Consider the following 25,271-nt stretch of genomic DNA (forward strand, 5'->3'; position numbering starts at 1 on the left):
CATAAGGGTGCCCCAGCATAACGGAGTGTGCACAAACTGACAAGCAGTTTCTAGCTTGAAAAAAAGCGACCCTTACGTCAAGGTAACCTTATTTCAGTTCAGTTTTTGTTTCAATTACTGATTAATTTATTGAGCAATGGGGGAAATAAATCTTCGGTATTTTAAAGAAGAAGTGGGATTCTTACTAAGGGCATCCTCATCTTTATGAAAAATGCTGAATTGTTATAAACCTGTCCGCATCTTCATGATAAATCCTGCACTAGCATAAGGATGCCTATACCTTTATGAAAAACGCCGGATTGAGATTAGTGTACCAACGTTCAGCGTGTGTACAAAATTTGAATTCGATAGGTTATAAGGAAGCGCCTTAAAAATCGATGGCAAACTTCCTACCATAGTGAGCTTATAGCATAAAAAGCATCTTCATTGGTATCATTGGAATGCATCACCTTTCTATGTATTTTATGGTCTTTCTTTGTGTGTTGGTGGTGTATTTAATTATGGCAAAGCACACGAGGGCTATCTGCCTAAGGGGAGGGATGCCTTCGTGGAGGACTTTCTAAGGGAAACTGGCTCGTATACACGTTACACATGGGGAAAACCACGAAAACACCCATGCAGCCAGCCCGTTCGCGGGATTCGAACCTCGGACCGAACTACCAGTGTTCAGCGACTTTACCGCTCGGCCGCTGGTGGGCCCCTATGTATTTTATGTTTTTTATCATTTTAGTTATTCCCCGGTATTTTTAATATCACGATCTATGGAGTGGTTGCTAATTTTTGTTTTTTATTTCAAATCACACTTCATGACTTCGTCATGTGCCGTTTCTTTTACAATGAACCTTTTGTTTTTACTCAGATAATTCAATAGTATTTTCCACAATTTCTGCATCCTTATTATAGATTCTGATTTTTTGCGTTGCCTTTGAGCCGTTTTCCAGGTACTCAGGTTGAAAATTAGTATCATTATTATTATTAGTACTTTGAAGGCCTGAAAATAATTCATATTGTTATTATTTATTTTAATAATAATTATAATAAATAATAATAACATGACCCTTATTTTTGTTTGTTTATAAGCATCCAAATTAATATCAGGACCCAGAGAGAATATTTTCCTTGGGATCGAGATTACAGGTATTAAAAATACTGTAATTTAAGCAATTCTTATTACATTAAAAATACACTTACGTAATTTACAGTAAATATTAATTAATTAATCAGTAACTCAAACGAAGCTCGGAGTTGCACAATGATACCCTCATCATTATAAAAAACGCCACTCTGGCGTAAGGGTGACGGAGATCGGTTTCAAACCAAAAACTGATCTACACAGTTTGTGCGGCCTTCCTTACTATACTGGGGTGACCTTATATAGGTTTCTGTCCTTTCGAACAATAACCGACTGGCAAAAGAGTGCTGAATATTTATGCCGGAGCACCACCTGTATGAGCATATGCAAAGTTCTGGTGCTCCGTCCACTTTTCCCTGTCTCTGCCGGAACACCTTTATGAAGCGGACCCACGACAGCAGTGTAAGAACACACATAAACACGGAGTTTGTACGCAAATCTGATTTCCATTAGCGTGGTACGAATGTTTGTGTAAGTGGTTCTCTAATCTGCAAAAGAATGGTCTTTGGTTGAAATCTGTGCTTTGGCGAACGAATTCGAACCGTGAGGAGTTGAACTACATTTAAGTTTTATTCATAAGTCTGCGGAAGAGACCGGAGTCACGTGGTAAAAGAGGAGCAATCAGACGGTATTAAAAAAACTAATCGCGACAGAATCATATTTGGCGTTTCAAGAAAAAATATTTTATTTAGAAATACTTGTTTATGAGTTTAAAAGATGCAGATATTATAGCGAAAAATCTGAGCACTGCGCTCATTGAAAAAGACAGCGACTGATTGAATCTAGTTAAAAAAAAGGAGCAGCAACAATAACAAAAAGATAATAAGCATGTGCGGTGCTAGTGTGTAGTGAAGAGTCAGCAGTGTCAGTTTAACTATAAAAAATATAATTCAAGTCCATGAATTCGCAAAATTTTCCTAAATGTACGTACTTATACATTTACCTTTTAAAAAAAAACTTCTGATTACCTCAAAATAATATAGCAAATGAAATATGGCATTAGTAAAATTTTTTAAATAGGTAAAAAATTAATAACATGCTTTAGAAATTAAATTGAATAGTCTTTTACATATTCAACTTTACGAAATTTACTTTAAATTTGTAATTTTTTATTTATAAAAACATTTTTGAGTTTACAGATATCTGTAGGCACATCTTTTATTTTGCATATTAGCAGCCACTCTAATCTCAATCGAAACGCCATTTTATTATTATTTTCTTTTTTATTTATTTTAACCCAAAGAGCGTTAGACCAGAAAGGCTATTAATCTCAAAACGGCAATTTGCGTCGTGGATTCACTTTTCAAACTATTGCCACCAAATATTGTCGCCATGTATTACATTTAAGGAAACTAAGCAATGAAGAATCTTCATGAATGTTTCTCGCATTGTGACGAAACAACGGTACCTATAGAGCCATCAAATTTTGAATAACGTAGTCTTCCAACCGAACGTGGGCATTTTGGAAGCCGGAATTTGTTTTAATATCTATTTCATATTTTGTAAAACTTTAACGAATTTTTGATTAACAAACTCAACGATTTAAAAGCAAGTAATGGCAACAGTCTACGGGGAAAAAACATCTTTATCTCCAGCGCGCGAGACTGTGTATCGGAAATTTTAAAGGTATGCTCTCTTTAAATTGCTTTGTGATATTACTGTTGAATTAAATTTTATGGTTTACGTTCTAAGAATATGATATTTGATATATAAACGTAACATACACAACATTAAAAAAATGTCCCTTTGGGCGTAATACAAAATCTGAAAACTTTCAGTTTTTATTTTTTATTCATTATTTTTTTAAGAAAATGAACTAGAATTAAAAGAATATGAGATGAACAGTCTCAGGCAGCAAATGTAAATAAGATCAAAAAATGTAATTAAAAAACCCATTACTTGGTCGTCTGTGTAAGTCAGATTTGGTAAGGTTGACTTACACAGATTATGACGATAGCGTGGAGTTAAAGCTAGTAGCAGAGATAAGAGTAGAATTATGGCGTAGCAGTATTATTACATAGAGGTTTCCGTTTTCCTTTTTGTTTATGTTTTTGTTTCCTAGGTAAATATATGTTTTTGTTTTCCTTTTCTGTTAATGTTCATACCAGTCCATGACTTTAGATTTATGTTATATATGCAGTGTTCATGCATGTATTTTATTTATATCGTGAGAGGATTTTAAATCGTTGCAGAATTCCCTGTGAAACTTTATTATGCACAAATGTTTATGAAGTTTATGAAGTTTAAATTTATAAATTAGAAGTAAAATGATATAAGTTATGTACATAATATACTGCATATTGTGCAGTTTAATACATAAACAAGATTTCTAATAAAATATCTAGCTATGACACTGAAAAAAATCACTGCTAAAATTTTATGCTACGTATTTTCCGTTTTACTTAAATTAATTCGGTGTAAATCTGATCTTTAAGGAATCAAGTCTAAAATCTGACGTTATGTATATCTTTTTTTTTTCCTCAAAATTTGGGCATATTTTTGAAATGTACAATGTCGCATAGCAGTGAGCTGTATACATTCAAAGCATTCAATTCTGTGCAAGTATTACCAAACTCTCCTTATAATTACTCTGTATTTTTAAAGTACCATCTATTTTTAAACTATTCATATGTTTAAATTTTTTGTTTGTTTTGCATTAATAATATGTTTTAATATTATTTCATCAATATTTAAGGCTTATGAAAAGGCAGGGAAAAATGTTTTGATTACTTAAAATAAGCTTCTACGCAAACACATAAATTCATAAAGTAGATTATAACCTTAATAAAAAACTGGTAACATATTGTACTTTCTCATTCATAAACAGAAATAAATAATTAAAAAACTAAATTTAAGTATCTCAGGAGTCCGAATCCCTTAGGTTAAACACAAAGACATCTGGTGGCAGTAAATGCAAATGATCACCGAACTTTCTTAAGCGCAGTCCAATGCAATAGTGTGAACGGTCTTTCATGTTCGAATGCGTTTCTCCCAATGACACTACGCTCACGAACCACACTTATAACCTTAATAAAAACTGGTAACATATTGTACTTTCCCATTAACATATTGTACTTTCTCATTTATAAACAGAAATAAATAATTAAAAATCTAAATTTAAGTATCTCAGGAGTCCGAATCCCTTAGGTTAAACACAGAGACATCTGGGGGCAGTAAATGCAAATGATCACCGAACTCTCTTAAGCGTTCTCCAATGCAATAGTGTGAACGGTCTTTCATGTTCGAAGGCGTTTCTCCCAATGACACTACGCTCACGAACCACACTTATACCTTAATAAAAACTGGTAACATATTGTACTTTCTCATTAACATATTGTACTTTCTCATTAACATATCGTACTTTCTCATTCATAAACAGAAAGAAATAATTAAAAAACTAAATTTAAGTATCTCAGGAGTCCGAATCCCTTAGGTTAAACACAGAGACATCTGCGGGCAGTAAATGCAAATGATCACCGAACTCTCTTAAGCGCAGTCCAATGCAATAGTGTGAACGGTCTTTCATGTTCGAATGCGTTTCTCCCAATGACACTTCGCTCACGAACCACACTTATAACCTTAATAAAAACTGGTAACATATTGTATTTTCTCATTAACATATCGTACTTTCTCATTCATAAACAGAAAGAAATAATTAAAAAACTAAATTTAAGTATCTCAGGAGTCCGAATCCCTTAGGTTAAACACAGAGACATCTGGGGGCAGTAAATGCAAATGATCCCCAAACTCTCTTAAGCGCAGTCCAATGCAATAGTGTGAACGGTCTTTCATGTTCGAATGCGTTTCTCCCAATGACACTACGCTCACGAACCACACTTATAACCTTAATAAAAACTGGTAACATATTGTACTTTATCATTCATAAACAGAAAGAAATAATTAAAAAACTAAATTTAAGTATCTCAGGAGTCCGAATCCCTTAGGTTAAACACAGAGACATCTGCGGGCAGTAAATGCAAATGATTACCAAACTCTCTTAAGCGCAGTCCAATGCAATAGTGTGAACGGTCTTTCATGTTCGAATGCGTTTCTCCCAATGACACTACGCTCACGAACCACACTTATAACCTTAATAAAAACTGGTAACATATTGTACTTTATCATTCATAAACAGAAAAAAATAATTAAAAAACTAAATTTAAGTATCTCAGGAGTCCGAATCCCTTAGGTTAAACACAGAGACATCTGCAGGCAGTAAATGCAAATAATTACCAAACTCTCTTAAGCGCAGTCCAATGCAATAGTGTGAACGGTCTTTCATGTTCGAATGCGTTTCTCCCAATGACACTACGCTCACGAACCACACTTATAACCTTAATAAAAACTGGTAACGTATTGTACTTTATCATTCATAAACAGAAAGATATAATTAAAAAACTAAATTTAAGTATCTCAGGAGTCCGAATCCCTTAGGTTAAACACAGAGACATCTGCGGGCAGTAAATGCAAATGATTACCAAACTCTCTTAAGCGCAGTCCAATGCAATAGTGTGAACGGTCTTCCATGTTCGAATGCGTTTCTCCCAATGACACTTCGCTCACGAACCACACTTATAACCTTAATAAAAACTGGTAACATATTGTATTTTCTCATTAACATATCGTACTTTCTCATTCATAAACAGAAAGAAATAATTAAAAAACTAAATTTAAGTATCTCAGGAGTCCGAATCCCTTAGGTTAAACACAGAGACATCTGGGGGCAGTAAATGCAAATGATCACCAAACTCTCTTAAGCGCAGTCCAATGCAATAGTGTGAACGGTCTTTCATGTTCGAATGCGTTTCTCCCAATGACACTACGCTCACGAACCACACTTATAACCTTAATAAAAACTGGTAACATATTGTACTTTCTCATTAACATATCGTACTTTCTCATTCATAAACAGAAAGAAATAATTAAAAAACTAAATTTAAGTATCTCAGGAGTCCGAATCCCTTAGGTTAAACACAGAGACATCTGCGGGCAGTAAATGCAAATGATTACCAAACTCTCTTAAGCGCAGTCCAATGCAATAGTGTGAACGGTCTTTCATGTTCGAATGCGTTTCTCCCAATGACACTACGCTCACGAACTACACTTATAACCTTAATAAAAACTGGTAACATATTGTACTTTATCATTCATAAACAGAAAGATATAATTAAAAAACTAAATTTAAGTATCTCAGGAGTCCGAATCCCTTAGGTTAAACACAGAGACATCTGCGGGCAGTAAATGCAAATGATCACCGAACTCTCTTAAGCGCAGTCCAATGCAATAGTGTGAACGGTCTTTCATGTTCGAATGCGTTTCTCCCAATGAGACTACGCTCACGAACCACACTAGTGGAAACGGGGCATTCGTTAACCACTGTACCGCCCAGAACGACTGAAAACAAACATTTTATTAATCAAATTCAGGCAACAGATGCAGTAATTTACGTACAGAGCAAGAGATCATTGTCAAATGCAGCATAAGATATAAAACTGACTTCGATAAAATAGAGGCATAATTGTTTTGTCAAGAATTTGAATTTCAAATATTTAATCATTACTGTATCATTACGCTAAAAAAAGGGAGGGGAAAAAACAGGGAAAACTGAATTTCTTGATAAGCGAGAGAGAACACAGCGAAATTTCAATAATGATTGAATAACAAGGAGGAAAATAAAAACCGCAGCACCATTTCAAGCGCTTAATTTAGTATTTTACTTTCAACTCTGCATCTTCGTATTATTCTCTTTGAGTAAATGAATATAAACACGAAAATTCCGTCCATTCAGACGCTTATTTAATACATTTACGGCTGCGTGTCCATTCTGTCAACATCTTTTCCACGTAACGACGCCTATCAGAATCAAAATCGTTATAAGTGTACCAATTACGAGTGCAGAATAAGTCACATCACTGCACAGAGTAAACAAACTCGAGGCGAACATTCCAATTTCTATTTCGATTGCAGAAGAATAGAAATAGAGTGGGATCTTTCAAATCTATCCGTTAGGAATTTGAATATATATTGAAATTTCCCCGTGGAGGAGGAAGTTCAGAGACACGAAAGAGGCACCATTTCACCCTCTAAGCTCATTATAATGAAAGTAATATTTCCCGGGTATCGTCACGGATTCTTTTGTGTTTTCGATTGCTGATATATTCACTTGCAGTAGTAATTCCAATGCTTTCTAGGCAGTTAAATAATGAGGTGATAGATTCTATTTCAATCCGTGCACTCCGTTTGTAATCCTTTTGCGATATTCTTTGATTAAAATTTGCTGTGCCCCCCCCCCTGGAAAAAAGTCCAATTTAATCTATGACATTTTTGAGCATGAAGATCTCAGAAAAATATCTCTTTTATAATAATACCGCGCAATACTGATTTGCATCATTGATTATCTATTAATTAACTACAGGAAAAAAAGTGAACACTAGCGGGAGACTAACAACATGAGGGAACACTAACAGCTCAACTCGAATGCGAATCCCACTGAATCTGGCTAAGTTGGAGATTTCATGTTTTTCGTCATGTATAATATGAATATGAACCGGTTTCCCTCAAAATGTTGTCCACGAAAGCATCCTTTTCCTTAGCATGTTTTACTATATCCATATCCTATCTTATCCTGCAATGGAGAAAGTGAAGTCTATTCATTTGTCTTAAAAATGATGCTTTTATGAAGGATGAAAAGATGATGATATATATGTATTGCAATGCGTTTGTGGAATATTTCACAGCACATAATGTAATATATATTCGGGTGATTTAAAAGATGACTTTGGTTGGAGTATTGTCAACTTTGGAAGTTATGCAGGAAGCTGTACAAATAAGCAACAACACGGAGAAGGCCGTGGTTGTTATTCATAAATCGCCTACGAATATTAATTTCTAAATGACGAAAAAATGCACTTCCAAGCCCGAAGTTTGTTTTTTATTTTTACTTATTTTGCGCTTTGTATGAACTTAGGGAATTTTTTATAAACAAAGTACTCAACGATTTAAAAGAAACGTTTCGCCTCTCGGCAAAGCGAAATATATTTACCCTTCAAATTTAATGAAAAAAAAATCTGCAGTTTTAAAGAAATAGGTTGCTATTAGGTAAATCGTGTGACATGTTTCACTTAAATTTAGTCAATTAAAAGAATTTAAAAGAAATGTGCTATCAGCACCCTAAATTAAATATTTTTTAAGCTTCCACGAATCAGGGTTTTGCCATTCAGTAAAGAATAATATATTTAATTTATGTTTCAAATTTAATTTACTGTTATTAATTAATAAACGGAGCGATTTAAAAGCAAATAAACGCTGTTAACGATATATAAAATCAAAAGAATTACGCTCGTATGAAATGAAATATAAAATCAAAAGTATTTATTTTAAGTAAAATGGAGTTATAGATAACTTTTTGCGAATGTGAAATGTATCAAGGAAATATAACACACCAAAATAACAAGTTTTGTAGATATTTTTTGCATAATTAATCAAGTCAAATTTATGAGTCAAATTTATGAGTAAGCGCCCAACTATGATTAGCTATCGAAGATCTGCTTATTTCTCTTTATCGAACATAATATTTGTGGACAAATCGAACAATTTCTTAACTAAAAGAAATATGAAACTGGATGGCAATAAATTTATGGTAATTTTTAACAGGGAATATCTTTTATGATGACAAGTGGATTTCATAACGAACAGTATAACAAAAGCACCATACAATGCTTTTAAATCTTATAATCGTTAATTAATAGCAATCGTCCCCCATGCAAGAATAATGAATTTACAGAATCCCTGTCGTCAGTAGTAGAGGGAGCTTATTGTTTCGTTTTAGTTCAGTGACCTGTGTGCAAGATGTCATTTTGCTTTGATTGCTTGACCAATGGTCAAGTTGCTAGTGTTAGCCAGAGCAGAAAATAAAGGTAGTTAACCATCTAAAAAGTAACTAATTATCCTAATAATTGCTGGAAACACTGTTGATATTGGGATAATATATTTATTTCGCAATATATTTATCGTTTTTGACATTCATTTGAAACCTTAATATTGAAAAACGGCTGGAGTTTGGAAAGTTCAAATGTAAAAATGATAACAGTTTGGGCTCAAACCACGGTAAACACAGCAATAAAAACCTTGTTGAGGGAAAATTTCAGAACAGTGCGGAATGCAGTCAACTACCGATTTACTTGATTCTGATTAACTGGCCCCCTATGTAAAAACATTACATTTGTTTATTATGGAATGATGAAAAAACTGATATCATTGACTTTAAGCATAAAATAATTGTTCAAGGCAAATCTAAAAACGAAAAGCAAATGCTTGGCATAAAATCTGTAACAGGTTATATCATACTATATGAGAATTAATTTTATACACAGTAATGTAATCTAATTTTACACAGTCTGAAACAGTTAAACGCTGTTGAATCATTACTAAAAGCAAATTGCTCAGTCGTAAAAAATTAATCAACTGTACAGACTGTAATCTTTTCAAGTTCTTGCAAACATTGTGCATCAGTACTATTTATAACTAAGTTTCTTCATTGTGTAGAGTCACTAGGCTTATTTGAGAGCAGGCAGTATGAAAAATCATAAAAGTCTTTCCTTTTTCGAACTTTGGATTCCCGATTACACGCCAGGGAATTACACCCCAGGCCGATTACACGCCACGATTACACATCATCTTTATTTTGTGAATACGCCAATTACATCACGTATTCACAAAATAAAGATGATGAAAATTCCTTATATCTTCCCCTGATGAAGGGGCGACTGTAGGGTAGAGGATTCAGTTAATGAAAAAATATCGTCAACCACATTTTAGTTTGGTAACCATTTGTATAGTCCTTTTATAGTTTTTCATAGTCGGGAAACGTTAAAACACCAGTTACGTTCTCACCTGGGTTTGAGTTCCGGATCATCCTATTCTAGCGAGTAGGACTTCCATTTACACCATGAAAGAAAGCGATGAGGAAAGGGAAAATACCTTTTAACTGCGCATAGCAGTTTTAAAGCGGATAGTCTGATTATGATGGTCGTTATAAAAATTAATCGATTTGCTACAACAACGTTTAAAAAACAAAATAATTTTCTGAAGCAATTGCAAACAAATTAAATATTCGTTTGAATGGCAGAAACAGGGTCTGACAGTGAAGAATTTATTTCTGATGCATGTATATTTAGATTAATTATATAAGGAAAATGAATAAAATGTGGTACACTCACCTTCGATTTGTCTTATCACGCATAGAATTCGCTGTTGAGCACTTGAGGACAAGCTAAGAGCGAAATCTAATTGATTATAAACACCTGAAAAGCAAAATATTCTTCAATATTCATACACATTAGTCAGTAGATTCAAAATAAAAACCATACTTTGAAATTTTACACTAAGAAAAGATGAAAAAGAAAAAGAAGATGAAGACAACGGGAAAGCTTTAACAAGAAAATATAAATTAAAATTTACGTTCTTAAATTAAAACATTAAAACATATTTAAGTTCTGTAACAGTGTTAACATTTTTACGTCGTTTTGAAAAGGTTACTAATTTGATTAATTTCTATAAAATGTTTGTCACTAAAATATAGAATTCATGTACTTTCTCAGGAAATGGCAACACTGTTCATATACCCTTACTGCGTTTAAATTTAAAATAATAAAAGTGTTTATATGTATATATATATATATTGATGTTTATAGATAAAATCTTAGTTATAAGTGCGAATTTGAACAGGTGGAACATATTTGTTAGTAGTAAATGTTTTCTGATATCCGCAAATGACTAGTAAATTTAAGAATGATGATAAAGTTTGAAATAGAAATGCATAGAAAAGTACTCTATATATGCATGTGCATGCTCTGTATATTTTAAGGGAACTTATACCATAAACAGTCGGTCTGAAAATACAAATATATGGATGTCCTTTTTCTTTGGAAAAATTGTGTGTAAATTGTGCGTAGTAGCATGGTCTCGGAAGCTACTTTCAGAAAGCGCATAAACTTCTAGAAGTAGCTTCAGAAAACAACCTCTCAAACGAACAGTAGCATTAAATCGATAACAGGCTATGGCACTGAATAACGGTTGCCGTATACTGACAGCTGTCATGTTCACAGATCCTGTACCTGTACGTCCATATTACCGAGACAAATACACTAGGCGTTCTAAATCAATTTGATTTGTAGCGGTTAAAATGCTGCGATGTTCCATAGGCTAACATCTAAAATAGACTAACGAGACGAAACATTAAGTCATTTTCCACATTTTTCAATGAACTCGTCTGGGTTACATGGAAGTCACATAATTAAGCGGAAATGGCATTTAGCTGATGCTGGAGGAGATAAGAAATCATTCTTACACATACTTTTGTGAGTGATGGGAAAGGCTGTTGATCTAATCGAATTTGATAGAGGGAAGACTGTAATGGCTCGGAAGACTCGAACGAGTATTTCCGAAGCTGCACGCCTGGTAGGTTGTTTACGATCTGCCGTTGTTACTATTTAAGCAAAGACAAAAAATGACAGTGAACCAGCAGTAAATACCAAAGTGTTGGACGTCCATACGTCGGAGACTGTTCTGTTCCCCTTGGTACAGCAAAATTGGCGCCACACTCAGTGTCTCAGCTGACAGCCCAATACATTGCAGGTCCAAGCGCAAGTGTTTCGGAACACACAGTTTAGCGGACATTGTTTGATAAGGAACTGCGCAGCAGACGTCCCACTCGTGTGGCTTTATAGAACAAGCATCATTGTCAACTACGCCGACAGTGGGCCCGGGAACATCGAGACTGGACCTTGGATAAGTGGAAGACTGTTGCTTGGTTAGACGAATCATGCTTTCTCATAGTCGTGTCAGGGAGAACAGTTGCTGTCTTCCAGGTGAACAGTTGCTCTCCCTATACAACAGGTCATATAGAGGCTGCTGGTGGCGGTATTATGCTTTGGGATCCTAATTTGTGGTAGAACAGACAAGACCATGAAAGCTGCGGACTATCTGAACGTAACTGCAGATTAGTTGCACCCTTACATAGCGTCCGTCTTTCCAGCTGGAAACAGAGTCTTCCAGTAGGACAACGTCCATGTCACAAAGCTTGAATTGTGTTGGAGTAGTTCGGGGAGCATGAGTATGAATTCCAATTAAATGTCCCGGCCATCTAACTCACCGAATATTTACCCGATAGAGCACATTTGGGATATCATAAAGCGGCAGTTGAGAGCTAAGACGCCGTCATTTCGGAATATCACAACTTTGCATGTTCGCTACTTGTACATTTTGTATACCTTGTCTCCAGTCATCTACCAAGAACTTGTGGCAATCCTGCGAAAGCAAGTTGCAGCTATTTTGCAGGTCAAAGTTCGCACTACGCTTTATTGAGTAGGGGGACATAACGTTTTGGATCTTGAGTGTATGTTGTTGTTGACGGGGCAGTGAGCATTAAATGTGAAGATGCATATTGCATGAATATTCTGTTGGTAGAAGTGAAATAAAATTTAGTTGCCGTCTGATTTATGGATGATAGAATATCTAACACGACTACCTTGAAATAAATTGCATAGGTCATATAAGGAATGGCCTTTCGAGGCACAATGTAAAGTGAAAGATCGGATAATAAGAGATGATAAAATAACCAACTAATAAGAAAGCTTAGTTATGATACTGAATACAAACGAAGGATTCTTCAGTATTTTTTGAAGCATCGTTCTAAAAATAAGCGTAACTAGTACCAGTCGTGTATTCCAGTCAAGAATAAGTGCATATCGAATTAACAGTTTTCTGTGGGAGAGCGGCTTTATTTAATATTTCTTCCTATTTTGTTTCTTCTTCTCCAATAATAAAACATAATACATTTTGCATAATTATTTCTTCAGGTAAAACTGTGTAACTTTCCTTATGTGTACAAGCTGTATAGGATTTTTAGAATTTTTTTTCAAGACAGGAAACACGCAGAATCAATCCTTGTTGGGATTGTAACTGTAGACTTACGACTATCAATTAGTTATACTTCCACAGTTACCCCGCGAAGGCTCGAAGTAGGGAAGGTGAAAATTCCTTGCAAAGTTTCTGATAGTTTTGCCACTACTTGAAATTAAAATAATCTTATCATATTATTGTTTAGCATATCTTATAGTAGTAACTGATTCATAATTTGTGATAGTTATGCCATTGTATTTGTACAAAGTATGCATTATAATAGCTGAAATCTTGAAATTCTTAAATATTAATTCTAGTTGTATATTCCCAATGTTTCTTAAAGAAAGTATATAACTATATGAAAACAACTTCAACTTTATATGTAGGGCTATATTATAAATTCAAAATTTGATTTACTATATACGGTTTCGGTAAAGTAAGATGTCAAATCAATAAAATATTCACGATGCTTTAACAATAACAAACGTGAAATGCATTTATAATTTCGAGCATTTTAGTATATAATTTTTTAGAAAGCAAAGTTGTTTTCAAAGCACAATTAATCTTTCATGTATCCGGGCTTATTATACTGGTGGCTGCGTATAAAAAGAATAAAATGAATGAAGTTCACAGAAACATTAGAACAAAGTAAAAAATGAGTAATAAAATCTGTTTTTCAATTTTTTGATAAAAAGTTTGCATATTTATATGTATTACGTGGTACACAGGAATTACATGACTTATATGTATTACCTATCTTATGAATTATCTCATTATTTTAATATTATTATATACATAACTATTATTTTAAATAATACGATATAAATCTTTGCAGCGCACACAATAACAAGGTAAATCTGTTTAGAATAGTTTCGTTTAAAATATATAAATTTAAGTCAATATCTATATTCTTTAAATGGAAAATAAAGAATATGATTATTCATTAAAGGAAAAATAATGCATAAGGAGTAAAAGATGCATACGCTAATAACAAGAGAAGGAAAAATATAAATTTAAAACTGCTATTTTCCAAAACTAACGCTAACAGCTTATAAAAATTTATTTAAATTCAAAGTCGATTCCGTTTAAATATAAAATAATATACCAGAAATAAAAAAACAAATTTACATTTTCTAATATTTATTGTATTATTGGTGTTTGTATTTTTAGTGTTATTTTTACGACACTAAAAATACAGAACATATCTACAAAATTGCATATGTAAAGTATTTTCTTCATGACTGTATGTAAATTCCAAATTCCTATCCGAAAATACATTCTCTCTGTTCTACTGTTCAACTAACCGTTTTTTAATTAATCTTCAAAGAGACGCTTGTAGGAGCCATTTACTAATCGGCAAAATTAGAATAGTTTAATTAATGGTCGTATTGCTGTAGGAAACTACGTGGTCTGTATTCTTCAGTCATTCCCAGAGTGTTTGCATTACCGAAAGTGAAAGGTGGTCACTTCAGTTCACGAAACAATGTACTGGACACTTATCCGAATCTGGTTGACAGAGTAACAATTTATTAGAGTTAGATTGTGAATACAATACATTAGTGAACAGTAATATGTGAATAGAATCAATGGAGATAATCTGTTTGGTTAGATAAGCTATTGCATGTACTTCGAGCATGATGGAACGCTGGATCACTACCATACTGTTAGAGGGAATGTCTCATTTCATTGTATAGCTAACGCTGCGTTGGTAGACGGCAGCAATTAGTTGCAATCACGAAGTGTACATCTATAGCCTTCAGATTCCTTTACACCGGAATGTTTGAATTTCGTTGTAGAACAGCAGCAAGCTATGCAGTTTTGTGAAATTTTAAGCAAATTTTGTGTCATGCCGGATCATAATTCTACATAAAGATGCACTTAATGCTGCTGCATAATATTGAAAATTTAAAATCAGATCAATAAAAAATTTTGAACTATAAATTTATTGATTAATAACAAATTAAAATGTCTAGTTAAATGCATTAATTACACCTTTTAAAGATGAAGAAACTACCTGCACACACACATATACACAGAAAAACGTACATGTATGCGTCAATAAACTTCGATAATGCAATTGCACTACGTTTTAGATTTCAGAAATAGCCGTCGAGATATGTATACGCAGAAAAATATGTTTTCTTCAATCGACTTTTAATTATTGATATACCGTATTTGCCGGCGTATAAGACGCACCCCTTATTTGTGCACATTTTTGAAGGGTAAAGCTTTTATTACTGACCATTTTAATGAATTTATAGTATTTTAAATACAGATACAAAGTAATACTTTCTTCAAATACCCAGTCTATCCGGGAAAGCACACATTTTAATCTTCTTCGTCCAAACCCAGACACTCATCTCCAGAGCTAAATGAAGAGTCACTTAAAACCTCTTCTAAATCAGCATCCGTGTTCTCAAAGCATCTCAACATCTTGTACAACCAATTGTCACCTAACCATCCAGTGCACTACTTATGCCACACTTCTTAAATGATTTAACCACTGTCCACAACATCCCATAAAGCTTTGACCCATTCATAAACGACGTATCTACGCAATAAGTATCAACGTATAAGACGCAAGTATCGCCGTATAAGATGCGGACCGTTTTTAGACCTATTTTCAAATAAAAACAGTGCGTCATATACGCCGTCAAATACGGTAATTGTCGAATTGGTAAATACGTTTCTGCGCAGATCTTATAATAGACGCGGAATTATTTTCACTTCTAGAAGTTATAATCAGTCTACATGCAAAATATACTGTTTCACAGGAAAGACATTAGGATGGTGGTCTAGAAGCCATGATAAAGCATTTTAATCACCTGACATGAAGTATCTTCTCTGCCTGGTGTCTTTGTTTTGGTTAATGAGTCCTTCCTGGTGTGCCACCCGTGCACCGTATTGGATGATTTTCAGGACCTGTTCTTCCTCTTCGATCCATTCTTGAGCTTCAGCTTCGAAATCTTTCTTTCGCATATCGGGAGGACGCCTGTATAAAACAAAACATTACTAAATACGGGTAAGGTTTTAGAAATTTTGCTTTGAAAATCATGCAAATTAAATGAAACTAGAGAGACTGCACATGATATGCAGATGATTAGAATTTAAGAGTAATAATGCAGGCTGAGCAAGTCCGAGTTACCTCTAACGTCTTGTTTAAATAGAGAACCACAGAAGAAAACTAAAAGTTGTGCTTCATAATCAGTCTGTGGTAACAATTTTATGAGAAGCTCACTGTACCTGGAGACGAAGGACCCAATACACGCTTATTACGTTGCTTGGATGCAGGCGAATGTGAGGCCTGTGAGAAGGAAGATGTTTCTGTGAACTTTACTTTGGAGTGAAGACGGTATGCTGCCCTGATGGCGCGACTTCATGTGGTAAGTGGTGTTGGTTGCGTTTGTTAAAGTTGTGTATTACTTACTGCATATAGAACTAAAATACATTTAATATAAATTTAGGAGGGGATGTATTGCAATACCTAACAACACTGAAGACACAGAAGCGATTATTGTCAATTATTGTTCTCATTATGTGAGGATTTTGCTAGCGGCAAAAATCTGTCTAGTCGAGAGTTTAGGAGCGTTCTTAGTTCATGCCTTGTCTAAAACAGTTTGCAGACTAAAGTAGTCACACCGTCTTACTTCTTAGGTTGTATTTTACGTCCTGTGACTCGTTATAGTTGAAACAGTACCAGAGAAGCAACAGGATCACTGGCCCATCAGCCTCCCTGAAATCGAGACGTTTTGGTGAGACACACAGTGCAGGTCGTTAAAATCCCTTGACACTGGCTGTGAAGTTATTATTCTTATAATGTCAAGTGAGACGTAACTGATCGAATTATTACTTCTGCAATATCAGATTCTGATTAAATTTCCTTTCGCTCTAACATATGTACATAAATACGTATGTTGTTTGAAGATAAAATGTCAATCTCGTCCTCTGTATATTTTTTTTCTTACCTTTATCTGTGAATTTGTAAATTTTATTATATTTTGAGCTGTGATTTTTATATTTTTTATTTACTTCTACAAGCCTTGTGTTGCACTGAGTGGTGCACAAAGAGTTTAAATTGTTTAAAATATTTTTAAATATGTTTAAAATAATATATATTAATTTGTTTTAATATTTAAAAAGTTCATCACTTTTATCAATGTGAAAACAAAATTTATTTTTTTCTCATAACGACAGCAGATTATGTTTAATCCATTCGATAAGTTTATCAGCTTGAAATAAAAATCTTATACGATTAGGTTTCTTGTTAACACGAAATTCGTGGGAGAGTTTGTAGTCATGAATGAGAAACAATGAGATGGAAACAAAGAATGTCATTGTGAGATTTACGTGAACTTACGTATGATGAGATTACTCTAATATTCACGGTCCGCGTAACTAATAAACTGGATGGACAAACTATTTATGTTTATTTTGTTTTCGAGACATCAGAATAAAAAAAAGACAACTAGATTTGGAAACAGTAGTTTTAGTGAAGAAGAATCACAGTTAGACTTCCAGTCCTTTCTTGTGAGCATTTCCACTCGCTTTTTCGCTTTCCACGTGTTATAATTCCACTACAAACTGCTGCAATTCTTGCACATTGCTGAAAAATTATTTATATAGTTTCAAAACTTCAACTACAAATGCTCTGCTGTGTATATGACAAATGAAAAGCTTAAAAGTTGCAAAAAAGAATGGTCAATAGTAGTGCCTAAAACCTCCTTTTCTAATGTTGCGATATGTCCTTCGAATACATTAAAAATTTAAAATTTTAACTTTCATAAATCAATAAACTATCATTTTTAATAGGTTTCTGATTTTATGCAAATTAATTGGAAAATAAAAAATAGTTTACGAGCACTGCAATAGCAAATTTGTTTTAATTAATCATAAATAAGATTTCAAAAATTGAAAAATATTATTAATCGTATAAAAAGAGACACGATATCGATAATGGGAGATACTGTCAAGGGATTGCTAAGTTAAATGGAAAAAAAAAAGAAAAAGGAACAAACCTCAATGAGAATTTTGTGTTTTTTGAGTCTAGAGAACGGACGACGTAAGCTGGTGGTACCATATTTGAGTTGAGCGTGTACCATTGGTTTAGAAGGTTAACATCTAGACCTGCTTCTTGGGCCTTTTCATAGATTGGATCGAACTCTGTAGCTTCGATACACCACGGTAGAGGACAGGGCTTGTACTTATTACCAATCATGCACTAAAGATTGAAGAGAAAAATCATTAGTGTCCGCTCGTTTTTATAAAATTATCCTGAAATAAATATGAAAGTGAGGCTCCAGTTAAAATGCTGATGTCATATAAAATGTAAAATATTTATTTTTGCTTTAAAGGTTTTTTTGTCAAAAGTAAAAATAAGGGCTAATACAATAGTGACACAGTCATATATGTATATACAAATTTAGAATAACATTCCATTAAAACCGTTAAGTAAAACAAAAACGAACAAATCAACGTAAAATGCCAATAGCCCTTTTGGGCTAACGCCCTTTGGGCTAGTTATGACTAAATTGTAAGCTATTATACTATCAAAATATAATTACATTATTATGTTAATATAATATTAATTAATAGTTATATATATATAATATATATATATATTTATAATAATTATACTATAATGGTAAGAACAACTACCTCGAGCGTTCAGAAAGGTATTGCTTTTAAAGATATTGATTAAAAGCTATTGCTTGCTTTTATTCTCATTATTATATATTTCAGTTTAAGGACCACAGAAGCAGTTTAAATATCTATTATAGCCAGCCAGAATGTCGCTTAACTTATATTGTTAAACAGGTGTGAAGTAATTTTCAAATAAACTTAGGTATGTGTAGTTTTCTATTTCATATTAGGCGGAAAGGCAAAGTCAGTTTTATTTTAAATTATGTATAAATTTAAGCAGGTTAGTGATGATTTATTACTGATACTTTAAGCAGGACAATCTATAACCAGTTCTAATTGTGGTCCAAAATTATTCTGATAAATATGTGAATTATATTTAACGTGTCGGCTTAATTATATCCCTTAGGTGCATATACAATGAATTGTTTCACTAAGACACACAGTGTATTAAACCAAACAAAGGAAATGATGCGATATTATATTATGTCAAATAACATATTCATTTTGCAAGAAATTCCAAATATTCTGCTCATGCGCACTTATGATGCTGTAATCAATTTATCAGTCCACTAACTTCAAGATTCGGCTTAGAATACAAGCGAAAGACAGCAGAGAAATTCTTAACTCTTAATATTTCTACTATGTTATATGAACATTACAGGTATTCAAAAAGGAATTCTTGACACACATAAATAGCATTTTATAATTTTAAAAATGAATTTCTTTCGATTCACGTCTTCATTGTCGATGGGCATCCCGAATAGTAACTTTGGAAAAAATGAAATATATCGAGGTAACATAATTTTATACTTTATTTTTGACTCTATTTATACTCAAGACATGCAAAATTTCAGGCAGTCAGATTAAGTGAACGTAATGAGTTCACTAGACAAAAGGAAAAAGTAAGTATAATGCTAAAGCATTAGCTTAAATTTCGAGACAGAAACAGTCCAAGTAATTGCTCCAATTATTGAAATAACATGATTTAAAATAATGATGCTTCATATGCTATCAATGAACTCTAGACGATTAGTAACAATATTTTTTCCTGCTGGTAGACTCAGCATAATGAATAGAAACAAAGTAAGGAAAACGTTTCAAATAAATCATCCTGTTTAATTACTTGATTTATTGCTATGCAAATATGATTTATCTGCAATTTCAGTTTTGTAATTTTTAAACTATATTAGTAAGCAATTTAACTTGTAGGAGTAACTAATGCTAGCTAATATATAATGGAAGACCTTCAGAAAGTGTAAGAAAAAATCTTACAGATGACACAAGTGTTCTCATAAGCCTTCGAAATAAACATGAAATACACTAGTTATCATAGAGGAAAAATCACAAAAATAGCGATAACTCCCTCAAAAATAAGCAAAACCGTGTAAAATTTGAATATGTTGCCAAGTAAAATTAGCTGAGTAAAACTACCATATGCAAATTAGTGGCGCTGCACTCTGAATATGTCATCTGCGAGGAGAATAAAAGTCCATGTTTGAGAGCAAGCCCACATATTTTACTGTGATAGTGACATCAGAAATGTGAGATAGGCAATTCGTAACAATGACCTCCAGGCATCATTTGCCTGCAGAACTATGATGGAAAGCCATTGGGAGACTAGAGGCAGGATACAGTCAAACAGAAGTGGCCAGATGGCTAAATGTGAGTCCTTCTGTGGTTCATAGACTTTGGAGGCGATTTCAAACAACAGATTCGGCATCTAGGAGGTTAAGCCAAGGACGGCCAACTGCTACGACGAGCGCCGATGACCGATATTTGACATTATGTACATTCAAGAATAGAACCGTTGCTCCGACTCTTCTTAGATCCTCTCTTGCTGCAGCCACCGGAAGGTTGGTGTCAACGTCAACTGTGCGTGGAAGGCTTCACGAAAGTGGTCTGTATGCGAGACGACCAGCCATTTGCGTGCCGCTCACGTCACGCCATAGGAAGGACCGTTTTGCAGTAGGCACGACGACATGTCCACTGGACGCCTGATCGGTGGAGTGCTGTGCTCTTTACAGATGAGTCCAGGTTTAATCTAGAAAGCGATAGTAGGCGTTATTTCATATGTAGAGAACCTGGAAACCGTTATCATCTGTCAAGCATCCGTTAAAGAGATGCATACGGAAGAGGCAGTGTCTGTGTTTGGGGTGGCATCTCTTTGTGTGGACGCACAGACCTTCATGTCTTTTCTACGGAAACCGTGAATGCACCGGTTTATAGAGATGACATCCTTGATGCTTATGTGCGGCCATGTGCCGGGATAATAGGTGATGCTTTCTTGTTACAGGACGATAACGCAAGACCACACAGGACTTGCATCGTAGATGATTATCTTCAACAGGAAACAATTATGCGCATGGAGTGGACAGCTCGATCCCCGGACTTGAATCCTATCGAGCACGTTTGGGATGCTTTAGAGAGACGTCTAGCTGCTCTCAATCCGCCCCCTCAGATCCTTGCCGAGTTTGCAACTGCTTTGCAAGATCAGTGGCTCTCGCTTCCTATGGAACTGATAGACCGCATATTTGAAAGCATCACACATCGCTGAATGTGATGCATTGCTTTTAGAGGCGATTATATTCCATATTGAAGGTACTTTTACTATAGCAAACTGACACCTTCGATTTGCTCATTTTATACATGTGCTAATTTTTATACTACCATAATTGTCTGGTAATTTATTTTTATGTTATTTGTTATAATTTATTTTTATGTTATTGCTTACTATATGTTGTATATTGTGGGTGAGTTTCATAAAATTCTACATGTAACGTTTTCAGTAATCGTGATTTTTGTGATCTTTCCTTAATTTATGATAACCAGTGTATTTGGAATACAGATACTGCACTACTGAAAAATGGACTTCTGGATCACTGGCGTAATTAAAGCAACATTGATTTAAACAAAAACTCGGCACATTATATAATGACGATGATTTCCAGCATATGATTGAATTTCTGATGAGAGCTACTCGTCTAATCCCAGGACTGTTCAAGCAGTCGTGCAGTCTTTCATTATTATTTCAAACTACTCTTTTATCACTTCTCTCGCAGTGCAGTAAACCTTTCGTTTTATCAGAAATGTTGTACAGGGACATTTGATCAAGAGGTTAAATCAAGTCAAGGTTATAAATTCAAATAACTTTGATTTGATCACATTCACCAAATAGAAATTATCAGAAATTGTCTACTAAGTATCCAGAACACTGGTGAAACCACCTGTCCGCCGGGAAAAATTGCTGCAGCTCAAAATTTTATTAATTGGCATTTGCAAACAAAGTTTATATAGCTTTGCCCTATCTCAGAAATGATGTATGACTGTTTGTCATCTCTGTTGTGAAATCTTAAATTTTCGATTTTTATGATAATGCAAAGCCTCCCAGCCGATATAGTGGTTAGTGACCCTGCCTGTCCCAGCGATGGGCCCAGGTTTGAACTGTCCGACCCTTCATAGGAAGCAACAGTGGCCACCTATTTAGAATAATGAATTGGCCAGTTCGCAATGGTGGCCAATTCACACCTATTGGCTATTAAATACAGCGTCTGACTGTAGAGACATTAGGTATTTTTTTTTGGAAGCCGGAGAGATGAAAAATTATCAACCGCCTTCGTCGGGAATCGAACCACCGACCTCTGGATAGTGATAATGATAGTCATAGTGATTTCTGACTCAAAACCTTGGAGATTATATGCTCCGAATACAGGTGTGATATTTCAATATGCAGATGAATTACAGGTGCACATATTAAAAGAAATAATTTAAAACAAGCACACTGATGATAAAATCGACAGATAGAATAAAGTGATGAAAGCTGACATGTATAGTAAAATCCAAATGATTCAACTGTTAAAAAAGGTAAAATTCATGAATGACATTAGACATTAAAACTATTTCAAAATGAATGATAAAACCCAATATCTCTTAGATAAAAGAATATGTTAGTATTAAAATCTTGCCCGATGAGATGTTGAAGAGCTACCTCAGAACTATTAAATATTTTCTCACGAAGTTTACTAAAAAAGGGCGCTCTGTTAAAATGTGACACAGGAAGGGTATAGAATTACATCTGCAACAAACAGGTTATCTGTCTGCTTTTAAAAGGTAGTTATGTGTCACTCGTGAATGACCAATTCTGAGGCGAGCTAAAAGCACTTCCTCTCCCCGATTTCCATCTGCTTTCCAATGTTCTATTCTCGTTTTTATTTTTCTCAGCTTGTTATTAAGCTGAGAATCCCAGAATAGATGCCACATACATAGGACCTTCTGCTTGATTACAATACGGAACTCTGGAATACCGGCCCAGTGTGCAGAACCACTACACCACAAAGGCACGAATTTATATTAAAACCATGCAGTTAGATAAATCTCTGTTAGGGGGAGAGTGATTCTGACACGGGTCCCTCTTCGTCAGGAGCAAAATCATTTCTATAAAATGGGATGAACTATGATTATATTCATATCAAACCATTACTTCTAAATCTGCGCAAAGCAGCAAAATAAATGTCTGCTTTGCTCAATCTAAAATGTTATTTAAATGTATAAAAGTTTTAGTTAAAAATGTTGAAGCCTTACCTTATATTAGTATAACTTTTAGAATAGCAAGCTTAAAAATTTTATAAACCTCTGAATTAGAAGAAAGAATACTTTTAGGTTTTTAATTTTTTAATGAAACACAGAAATCTAAAACTCACCAACAAAAAACATCCGAGAGATTCCTGGTGACAATTTTCAATCTCCCTGAGTTGCTGCCCAAATGCGTGTGGATCGTACGTAGAATCGAGATCTACTCCTTGCTGCACATCCAGAACTTCGAGATCAACTCCCACTGCCGCACAGTGTCTTTGCATTTCAGGCCAAACGTTTTCGTGCAGGTATCGCCTTTCCAATTCAAAATCTATAAAACGAAGCACGCATTAAAAAGAAAATAAAGCTTAATAAAAATAAGTCCATTTCGCATTGATAAAGTAAAATCCATTTAAAATTGATTAAATGCGTATCTCGGTAATTTGGCGAGATATCGCAAAACTGACAATGTGTTTTGGCGATTTAATTTGTCGCCAAATGTGGCGATGTAGCAACAAAAGTCGCCAAACTTGCCTAGCATTTGGCGACATTTTGGTATGGGCCCTATATCACCGTAATAACTATTGTAACTGGATAAATGTAATTGATCGAGGATATATTGTCTTTGAAAAATATAAAGCATTGTCATTTGAGAGAAATGTTTCCTGCAGTCCTCGTGTGCAAGCGATCCAGTGAAACAATACATAGCAATATCTTGAATATTTGAGTCTTTCTTTCATTAAATAAAAATATTATACGATAGCTAATGATGAAATAACATGACGAGGGTACCCCCTACCACTAACTTCAGCTACACATTTTGATTATACTAACAACTGTATTTTTTAAGATATCCTATTCTCATTAAAAGGAGTGCACATACTTGAGAAATCATATATTTGATTAACGTAAAGATAAAGTCCAGTTCTCTTTATTTTAGCCAAGCGCATTTCTGTATGCGTATACCTTCTTCTTGTTCGACATGTTCAAAACCGAAACACTGCTAGAAACTGGAAATTGCTTAAATATGAATCAAGTATTTTTCCAGCATTTTCAAATACCTCGAGGGAAACATCTTCTTCGTGATATTTATCATGTAATTGTGAATCCATTTTTTTTTTTTTTTTTGTAAATGCATTCACATTTAAATAAAAAATCTGACGTGTACATCACATGACTTCCTTATACGGAATATTAAATTATACGCAATTTCCCTGCATTTCATTTAAACATATTGAATTAACAGTTAACGAATTTTGAAGTAAATCTACTTCGTCGATGCGCATAAACCACACTACAATAAATGCGTTCTTTAACGTTTACTATATTTATTTAGCATAGCGACACTAGCGTTACGTTCACTTAACAGCATTAACATTCATTTTATAATTCAGAGTGCACAAAAATTATATAATCTAAAGAATTACAAGTTCTATTCAAGTACTATAATAAATCTAAAACGATGTATAAAAGAAATTAAAGAAATAAAAAAGAAACAGGTTTCCCCAGACGATTCAGGGCCGTTTACCTAATGCGCATGCGCTATGCAGTTCTTTCTTCGCGGCAAGGCAAAAATACATAAAAATTCAAAATATTTTCATTAAAATTTGAAACATATAGAAAAACGCAAGACGCTAAATACAGTTAAAACAATTAAAAAATAATTTTTACAATTAAAATTACAGTTTCTACGCCAAAACAAGCTAATAACTTAAATTGTAATTCCAGAATGAATTAAGCATGATTTAATTCGCAACAATAAAAGAAGACGTCACTTTGTTGCTGCGAAGCTTAGTTTCTCTAGATTGGCAACAAATCCACTATTTTGCTAAGTTTCATTTGTAAACAAAAATGGCTGCCAGGGTAATCAAAAATTAGGCTTAGCCACCTTTAAAAAACTTTAAATTTGTTGATAATTCCACAATTCTTAAATGCAGGTTAACTAAAGGCATAAAAATCCTAACCAGAACAATATAGTTCAATCATTTTTAAAGCAAAAAATGCACAGTTGACAAACATGTAAGAATAA

General features: G+C 34.0%; 1 protein-coding gene across 1 annotated transcript in view; it reads right to left on the reverse strand.

Annotated features, from left to right (window-relative positions):
- The window catches only part of LOC118187743 (protein qui-1-like), a 148,988-nt gene that overhangs the window by 88,115 nt on the left and 35,602 nt on the right, over positions 1–25,271 (reverse strand). Inside the window, exons 2-5 of the mRNA XM_035358018.2 lie at positions 23,371–23,573; positions 18,049–18,251; positions 15,859–16,025; positions 10,351–10,434 (exon numbers count right to left, since the gene is read on the reverse strand). Of these exons, the coding sequence (XP_035213909.1) occupies positions 10,351–10,434; positions 15,859–16,025; positions 18,049–18,251; positions 23,371–23,573 (657 nt within the window). The remainder of the gene's footprint in view (positions 1–10,350; positions 10,435–15,858; positions 16,026–18,048; positions 18,252–23,370; positions 23,574–25,271) is intronic.

The sequence above is a fragment of the Stegodyphus dumicola genome, chromosome 8 (genome assembly GCF_044657685.1).
Source record: "Stegodyphus dumicola isolate Sdum_Otavi_A_Nest chromosome 8, ASM4465768v1".
In the NCBI taxonomy this organism is placed as follows: Eukaryota; Metazoa; Arthropoda; class Arachnida; order Araneae; family Eresidae; genus Stegodyphus; species Stegodyphus dumicola.